At 38.5% G+C, this 9,988-nt stretch overlaps 1 protein-coding gene across 1 annotated transcript in view; it reads right to left on the bottom strand.

The window, feature by feature from the left end:
• Positions 1-7,805: 7,805 nt before the first annotated feature.
• LOC135203558 (proteasome subunit alpha type-7-like) overlaps positions 7,806-9,988 on the bottom strand; it is a 48,680-nt gene continuing 46,497 nt past the window's right edge. Inside the window, exon 6 of the mRNA XM_064233298.1 lies at positions 7,806-8,050. Within this exon, the coding sequence (XP_064089368.1) occupies positions 7,961-8,050 (90 nt within the window). The 3' untranslated portion in view covers positions 7,806-7,960. The remainder of the gene's footprint in view (positions 8,051-9,988) is intronic.

Raw genomic sequence — 9,988 nt, 5'->3', positions numbered from 1 at the left:
CCCCGGGCCCCACCCTCCACCGAACCCTTGGTAACACTGTCACTCAGCGTTTTCTCTGCCACCTCATTTTCTGATCATTTACAAGGGGGACTGTCGTAAATGGCGGTCGTCTTTAACGTCGAAAAGGTCCCCCGAATTAAACATTTGTCCTTCTGTCTTTTGCCTGATGGGGATTTTGGAAGTTCTGCTGCCAATACCCAAAGAAAGAGACGTTGAAAGAAGCTCAGACGACCTGCATCTGCCACCGCGGGATTTTTTAACATCGGGATTAAGCATTAGATCAAGTCTACGGCTTAAGATTGAAAGGGATACTTCGTTAATTGGGTAATTTTGGGTTTTAACAAGTATTGATTCGCCGTTATTTTGTGCGCGAAATGGCTCGGAACTTTTAAAAGCAAGTGTTTGTTTACAAAAAATTAAATATATTACCGCTTTGCGATACGTTGATTTTCAAGAATCTTTCAAACAATCCGATACTTCAAAGAATCTTTTAAACTGTCCAATATCAGATCAAGAAGACTGGGATAGTTTACCCTGAAGAAACGATGGAATATGCCAATGTTGTAGAACAAGCAATTAATTTTTGGGGTCTCATTTTTCTCCTTTCTCGGGACCACTTCTATTATGAAAGTTGAAACTAAACCATTCGTCAATTCATTCCGTTTACTTTGAACAAAAAGGGCGGGGGGATACGATTGCCCTGGAAAACGTCACATTTTCCAATTTCCAACTTGGAGACTCTGGGTGGCATTACCAAATAAAGTTGTTAAACCATTACCGTACCTATCATTTGCGAGTTTTTTTCGAAGTCTTTTATATTAACTGAATGTCACTTATTCCCAAGACAATTGCGTAGTCTGAAGCATTTCATTGACAATTTTTTTTATTATTATTATTCTGATGAACCCTATTTATATGGAACAAGCCCACCAAAGGGGTCATTGATTTGAAATTCAGGCTCCCCCAGAAAATATAGTGCTCATTAGGAAGAAGTAAGAGGATGTAAATGAAGATACAAACATGATGGAAGTAATTTGAAAGATTACTAAGGTATTTGGGGGACAGACGTTGCTTGGATAATGTTAATAATGATGGTGACTATATACCCTACAACTCTCTTAAAACTTGGGTTATGCCTTTTCCTAGTTGCCTTCTTCGACCTTAAGTCTAGTACACTTCACTCTCATATTCGTGTGGGTTGAACAGCAGCTCCGAGTATGCAGCCAATGTGTCTCGCTGTCGAACCTCTCAGTTCCAGAGGTCATTAATTTTATTCCTCACAATGACGGATTGTGGAACAGCCTCCCAAAGGAAGTCGTGCAACTGGAACTTCAGGAGTTTGCAAAGATGCAATACATTACTATTACCATACTATTCTCCTTTATTTTAATACATTTTATCTATTTGTTAATTAATTTTTTACTAAGTGGTGTCTCCTCATTCTATCCCAGTACCGAGTGTTACTTCCACCTAATGAACACCTTAATATTCTTTGGAAGCTTAAAGAATTTCAAATCAGTGGCCCCTTTGGTGGGCTTGTTTCATATGAATAGGGTTCACCTTCTGAATAATACTAATAATAATCAGTTTTATGTTAGAATTTCTTAGTGTTATCTTGTATAAGCATATGATTTACAGGAACACTGTCACTTTATATACCAAGGGGGGTGTATGGAAAGAGTCTGATTGAGGAAGTACACAAAATGACAGAAATATTGACATTGGTGTGTTTAGGAAAGGAAGGTGTGTGGTTCATGCATTTGCAGTTAAACAGTTATGTGAAGAATGAAAGTAGAGGGAAAAGCTGTACAAGACTTGCATAGATCTGTGAAATGTATGAAATAAGAGGAAAAGTACTGAGAGCAGTTAAAAGTATTGTAGTAATGGTATTGAAGTGTGTTAATTATAGAAGGTAGAGTGGCTTGAGTGTAGAAATGCAAGCAGACAATATTAGATTGAGTGTTTGTTACCAGTAATATTTAATGGATGGAGTGAGGCAAATAAAAAAAAACAAAAAAAAAAACAGAAAGGACACTGGGTGCAGCCAGAGTGAAAATTTATGAGATGAAACAGAATGGAATGGAATATAGTTCAGGCTATAGGCAAAGCACTAGGTCCTATGAGGTCATTCAGCGCTGGAAAGTTAGTTGAGAGTAGGTATATTGGATTGAAAGGTTAACAGGAGGAAAACCTCGCAGTTGCAGTTTGAAATAATCATTAGGAGAGGGTTGGGTAGCAAGATGGAAGAAAGAGAATATGAACGGAGGTACGGTAAAAGGAATGAAAGGTGTTACAGCTAGGGCCCGAAAGGATGCTGCAAAGAACCTTTAGTAATGCCTACATCATCCCCAATGAGGTGCACTGATGGCACTACCCTAAACGTGGGTGATGAAAAAAAGAGGGTCACAAATAGAATTAATATATAATGTGGTTTCTAGATAGTATTTTTCAGGAATAGCAATAAACATTAGCAGTTTCTGTATAATTTTTTTTCTTCAGAGATTTGAGTTTCCCAAATGTGTGTCTTCGAATAGGATCAAAAGCGTTTGTAATATTCCCAGTGGATGTCATTATCTGTCAGTCTGGCACAGCTTGAAGCACTGTGTATCTGCATTCCCCTTTTGGAAATTGTAAGAAGTTTGTAGTTTTTATATTATGATCAGGCTTCAAAAAGTAAAGTACACAAATTTATGGTATTAGGGGAGCTCACTATTGAAAAATACTTTCAAATAATATTTCTGACATGAACTCTTCTTTCTGCATTTCTCTCTACTTTCTCGTACTTCCTTCTTTGGAAGCTTTTGAATTTCAAGCATATCTTCTTACTGAGGCTTTCTCTTTTTGCCAACTATTCCTTTCAGTCTAGTTTTAAGATAAGAGTTTAACACCTTGCCATCCTTTTGCAAGATTGTGATAGCTATTGTCATTTCAGTTGCAATCCTTTTGTGGAATTTGGAGTGGATGAAGTTCAGCTCCATTCTTTTTGAACTTTTGGGGTGAATGTATGAATTTGGACCACATGTTTTGGAAAGATACATTCGGTATTCATGCAAAACTTAGCCAGTTTATGGCTACTATATAATATGTAGCTAAGGACAGCACTGATAAGGATAAAAGGTGTTGCATTATCTTGTTCATATTGCCTGCTAAGTATCATAATGGACTTTCCATTGTCTTTGTCTCTAGTTGCATAGGAGTACTGATGAACCTAATAAACCTTGTCCCCATAATGAATATAGTCTCCTGGTAAGTTGCTGATCATTCAGCAAATGTTTCTCTGCATAAACCTATAGTCTAAGTGCAAACATCCTGTTACGAAAGGAATAGAGATTGCTCTAAATCATTCCTTTTCCATTCTGTTAGGAGACTACAGAAGAAGAGCATCATTCTTCTGGAAGACCTATACAAAGTAGACCCCAACTCTTTACACTGTAACAAGTGAACTCTCTCGAACAAGTAAAGCTGCCGTGGCATCTCCGTAGAATATATCCCTCTGGGTTTTCATGGATGCTATAGAATAAACGGCCTTCCAGGAAGACAGGAAAAACTCACAAAAGGGGATTGGTCCTACATGCAGATGGAAAAACTTGCTCAGTGTAGAAATACTTTTAAGTGTCTGCAGAGCTCAATTTTTCGGAGACAAACTTAGCTATGTTTGACATTGTTTACCTACAAGATGCAAAGCTGTTCATCAATCATAATGGCAGATGCTATGAAGTGGAATTCTGATCATTTCCAAACACTTGCAATGCTGCTGTACTGTTCTGCACATGCTCAGGAAGGAAAACACCTTCCTCTTAAAAAGATTAAATTAAGAGATTCATTACACCTCATACAGAAAAAATGTTACAGCTTGGTGATAATCAAAATCAACTTCCACTGGACTGTATTTTAGAGGTAATAAACAGTTCAACAGATTTATCTTTCACGCACAGCTTGAATGTGAATTAAATCAAAATATTTAAATGTTTATATACTACACTTTTAGAGTGTAACAAGTAATAACACTCATGATATTATTGTATCAAGAGTATTTTCAGTGTTAATGCTGTAGCTAGTAACCGTGTCAAAGACAAGTCATCATCATGTAGAAAAAAGTCCAGCAAACCACAGACTTATGGCAATAATCAACTTGAAGGCATGGTGCCTTTCTTACATGCACACAAAATGATTCAAAAGGCAGAATAAACTCTCCAGTGAATCTGAGAACGAACAATATTGAGTAAAGGTGTGAAGGAACTCACAGGTGCACCTTGGCTTATGGTGCCTTCTATCTGCCAAGTTACTACCATTTGCAGCTGCAGTTCTTTCTGCACTTCTTTTCATCCATTGCCTTCGGTCACGTCCCAACTAGCTGGTTAACTAGTACAAGTTTCCCTGCTCTTATGTTCACTGCTTGAGAGGCATGTGGTAACATTTATTAACGGACATTGTTGACAAATAAGAGATGTGGCCGAGATGTCTGTTAACACCAAAAACTCCAGAGGTCACATTACTTGGTAGTCTAGCAGTATTTTTGAATTATCGTTACATGTTTTGTGGACCAACCTTTTTAGTTCCATTTTTATTGGCTAACTGTATCCAATCCAGCTTGAAGGTCAAAACGAAAGAGGTAAGGTAAATAGATGAATTCCTAAACTAAGATGAAGAAGTAATATTTGACCAAGCTGATAGCATTTTGAGTAAATGTACACAAGGGTAGAATATTGTAGTTTGAGAAAGGCAAAATAAAATTCCAAAGTTCGGTTATGGGAAATAGTAAGTCACAGCTGCGTATGCGAGAGATTACCGATATGGGCAATGGAGGGAGAAAAACTTGATGTACACTAACTAACACAATACATTTTGGCTTTCTGTTGATGAAATTAACAACAGAAGCAGTCTTTATAATGGGGCAACTACAGAAGCACCATGCAAACAGGAATATGTCACTCCTCCACAATTCTAGATCTAGACTGACACCAGTATCAGAGAATTTTATGGAAGTGTTGGTGTCCACCGAAGTCCAGTGTTAAGCCCTTTGCTGATTATGAATAGTAACCAGAGAATCTACAAAGGAAACAGAAAGTGGCCCTCTGGTGTTACTTTATGTGGATAACTTTGTTGTAATGATAGAATTTATTTGACAAATGTAACCAAGAAAGTGGCCATGCATTTGTCAGAAAGGTCTGGAGGGGTCCTACAAGATATAGAACATTACTACATTCATGGGCCCACACTACAGTACGAAGGAGTTTGGAGAGCAGTTAGAGCCTAGTATAGCATGGATGAAATCAAGAGATAGGTCAGTTACAAGTAAATAACAATACCCCAGAAACATGGGCACTGACAAAGAAGGTAGAGGTCTGGAAAAGGTGTGACCATAGAAAATTAAGATTCATGACAAAAGTACTGTGGGAAGATATTGTAAATAATGAGTGGGGAGAGGTGTGATATCAAAAGGAGGGAGAAAAGAGAGAAGGGATTTCATACCTGATAAGAAGGGTGAAGAACAGTTTGTCAGAAAAGCTTTAGATCTTGAAGTAGCAGGATGAAGACCAGTGTAAAGGCTGTGAAATCATGGGGAATGAGGATAGATCAAGACCCCAACCCCGATGGGATTTCATTCAGAAAGAGCACAGGAGTGAGCGATATGAACAGAGAACTCATTTTACGTCTGATCCCAAAAAGGGGAAAAGCAAACATAAAATCTTTACTTGACAATTTTTGCTAGCCCTTGACTTGTCGAAGCATGTCAGCTACAAGTCCTGTGTAATGAAGTATCACAATCTTGTTACTATTCTTCAGTTGAGCTTTGATTCACCGTAAGTTGTGAAGTCAAGACTCGGTCCTACAATTATCATTTCCCGACTGATTTTTTTTTTGCTGTTTCAGCTTTTCTTCTTCAGAAAACAATTTCCTTCTATGTCTAGTATAGGAAGTAGACACACCTTTGACTTCTGCAGGAATTTGGGTTCTTCTTTGACCAATTGTAAGTCTTCAACCTAAAAGAATACATTTCCATTTGGCTCCATCAGGTTGTATCTAAAACTAATGTAAATGTTTTGCCAGGGATCTGTTTCAAGATTAAAGAACAAAGTTAGTGTTCTCCTCTTTAATGGAAGTTATGTATAACTTCGAATTTGCTACAATTCTTTGAGTTGGTATATCAAGATGCCACTCAACAGTGTTTTACTCACAATGCATTTTTTTAGTGTTTTTATTGGGTCCAGTTGTGACAAGTGGTCCTTGAGCTATTTGTTGGAAGGAATGGGTTAGTCTAACTTCCTTATGGAATGGAATGGAATTAGTTTAGACCAAAGGCCAAGCACTGGAACCTATGAGGTTTGTTTGTTTGTTTGTATGGTGTTTTTACGTTGCATTGAACCAGTGGTTATTCAGTAATGGGACCAACGGCTTTACGTGACTTCCGAACCACGTCGAGAGTGAACTTCTATCACCATAAATACACATCTCACTCCTCAATGGAATGGCGAACCTATGAGGTAATTCAGTGCTGGAAAGGAAACTGTGAGTGGGTAGATTTCAAAGGTGTAACAGGAGGAAAACCTTGGTTACACCATGAAATAATTGTTAGGTGAGGGTGGACAGCAAGATGTCAGCATCCTTATAATATAATCCTTCATGTTTCTGGCATATAGAAAGCATATGTCTCATCTTGATGGCGAGTGCTCAGCTTTCTTATGATCAGTTCTCCTAACTTTCTGCTTAGCAGAACTTCTACTTCACCTTTGGACCGTAGGTGCTTCTTTTAAGTACAAACTTAACTGCTCATGACAAGCATGGCTACCTTCAGAAGGACTAACTTCTGAACTTATCGTCGTCTTTCCTCTATTATCCTGTGATATCTCCATTTTCCCTAGTAGTATTCTCCCACCTAAATTGTAAATCTGACGCAAATGGTTGCAACTGGGATCCTTTGCACAGAAGAAAGGTAGAACTATATGAGTAATGGGTTTTGTTTGAAGAATATTTTTGGGTTATAAAGACATTTTGAATGATGTGGATACTAGAGTAGATTCACATCAGCCGTGCATTCGATGTCTAGGCCAGTCCCTTATGACGCTCTTGATTGGCTGTTGATAAGCCAATCACAGGGCTGGAAACTCTCAGTCTCTTGAGAGAGTACACATAGGCAGGATGTATGTTCCCCCTCTCCTGAGGGATAAGTCTTTCAAACGTATCCCTCAGGAGAGGTGGAGCATACATCCTGCCTATGTGAACTCTCGAGAGAGACTGAGTTTCCAGCCCTGTGATTGGCTTAGCAACAGCCAATCAGGAGTGTTGTAAGGGAATGGCCTAGACATAAGATGCACGGTTGATGTGAATCTACTATAGACAGAAAGACTCCATTAAAATCATAAACAATTCCTTCAGAGAAAGTTTACCATCTTGTAAGCAAATGAAAGCCCAATGTGCTTACAAACACCCTGAGCTTTACAAATACTGTAAGTTTTCTGAAAACTGTCCACCACTGTATACTGGTAACTTACAAAGATAACTGGTTTGAATACTTGGCATTAGCAATCGACTTGAACCTATTTCCTAATTATGCTCTTTCTGAGCATCAAAGAGATTGACCTAAGGAAATTCTCAACTCTTTTAAGCTTTTACAATAAAATCTCGCTCTTGTGACCATATACCCAGTCATTTTCATTAGCACCAATCACAGAAACTTTTACGATTATGTCTGTAAACAGTTGCCTATAATTATTTAGAGACAAAGAGACAAAGCTTTAGACTGTAACACTGATTTCACGTAGCTATCTTAAACAATCATTACTTATGAGGACAGAAACTCATAATCTAGATCTCAAAGCCTTTATTGAAAAATTAATAGCTGTAATAAATCTAACACATAAATTTTATATATACGTAAGCAAATTGCAAATTGGTGAAATCTTAATGATATCAAAAAGCAACACAAAGAATAGTTAATCCTACATCATCAAAGTTACTCCTATTTCTTCTGCTTCTTCTTTTCTGCCTCCTCCTCTTTCTCCTTTTCAATCTCTGTGACAATCTTTTCCAAGCTGGCAATGTCGAGCATCTGTGGAGAAGGAAAAAAATGGTTTCTTATTTAATCACAATCTGGAGTTTACAAAATACAGGCCTTTCCTCACTATCTTGATTAAAATAAAACCAAGCAGCCTCAAATCCCACTATCCTTCTAATAAGGATACAGTGGCCGCCCCTCCCCCCCACCCCCCCCCCCCCCCCCCCCCCCCCCCCCCCCCCCCCCCCCCCCCCCCCCCCCCCCCCCCCCCCCCCCCCCCCCCCCCCCCCCCCCCCCCCCCCCCCCCCCCCACACCATATTCACATTCTCCAGATTTGCGGACTCATGCATACGCGGATTTCTTTCTGGACCATATTTACCCATTATTCGTGGGAAATTTGCCTATTTGCGGTCCTTTTCTATGAGAAATATCCACAAATTCCTCTTTTTTTTTTTTTTAATCAATTTCATCATAAAATGCAATTTTTGTGATAAAAATATTAAAAAACTGGGAATAAAAATATTTAGTATTCACAGGGGGACCAAGGTACAGGCAAAATAGCATTTATGAAAAAATTAAGTTTCCTGCTCATGAAAAATGACTGCTTTTAAGCAATTGTTCTTAAAATAATATGAACATGTGAAATAGGATACACAAGACACCACCCACCAACAAACATTAGATTCAAACAAATGGGATTGCAAATAAAAATTGTGTTCAGAGCGCTCCCCTTTGCCAACCATAAGTTCAGTTTTTGTTTTGTGCAACTAATCTGTACACAAAGTACTGTATGTACAATGTATTGTCTTTTAGGATGACAAAATGTACATTACTGTACAGTATTGATTTTATACTATACAGGTAGTCCTGGTTATCATCAGAGGTTGTCTCAGCAGGGTGCTGATAAGCGAAAACCGCCATTAACCAAAACTTGGTGATTTACGGCACTCATGGCACCGATAACCCATTAATGGCACCTCCTTTAGGTTTGTTACAGCGCCATAACTCTATTACAGGCAGTCCCCGGGTTACAACAGGGGTTCCGTTCTTGAGACGCGTTGTAAGCTGAAAATTGTCGTAAGCCAGATCATCATCAAAAATCCTAGGAAAACCTAACTTTTAATGCTTTGGGTGCATTGACAACTATGTAAACTGCATTCTTATTGCATTTTTCATAAAAAAAAAGCGTTGTAGGTGTCGTTACCCTGGAAATAATTTCTGATGAATATAATTGAAAAGCGCCTTAACCTCTGAACGTCATAAGCTGCACCCTTCGTAACCCACCGGAACGGCCTGTACTGTACTTAAATAGGCATGAAGCATACAGTAACCAACTTATAAACAATTCAACTCGTTGGTAAGTAGAGGTGGAGTCTGTACTGTACAATGAATCAACTGACAATACGATGCTCAGCAACTCTTCCCATAAATGTCAGTGGGAAGGGGATGATGGGCAACAGTCTACCTCAAAAACGTATAAGCACTTTCCACAATATCTACCTCCTGGTGCTGCACAACATATTTCTAAATTACCTGAAAAATCCATTGCAAAAGTTGGAGAACTTTTATGGCAGCAAAGAATGTGGTATGTATTCAAATGCACGCTTGTGAGGAACCATAAGATGTAAGTAACCTATTGCTAAATGCATTATTTAAGTAATTTTAAAAACAATATGTCTGTTATACAGGAAACAGTGGGTGTTTGAAGTGGTACTACTTTGAAAATAGATATATGTCAAATCCAAACTATAAATATCCAGGATGCTTCAGAAATCTTGCTGAAAGCTTGCAACGAAAGTTTGCAACTGTTGACAGCTGCCCTGTCCTATAATACAAAAGTCCCCTTTTGAAAATGATATTGTTATGATACAATAAAGTTTCATACATACTTACCTGGCAGATATATACATAGCTAAGACTCCGTCGTCCCCGACAGAAATTCAAATTTCGCGGCACACGCTGCAGGTAGGTCAGGTGATCTACCGTCCTGC

The sequence above is a fragment of the Macrobrachium nipponense genome, chromosome 36, assembly GCF_015104395.2.
Source record: "Macrobrachium nipponense isolate FS-2020 chromosome 36, ASM1510439v2, whole genome shotgun sequence".
NCBI lineage: Eukaryota > Metazoa > Arthropoda > Malacostraca > Decapoda > Palaemonidae > Macrobrachium > Macrobrachium nipponense.
The sequence above is the reverse complement of the archived record's forward strand: the minus strand, read 5'-3'. Positions and strand labels throughout refer to the sequence as shown.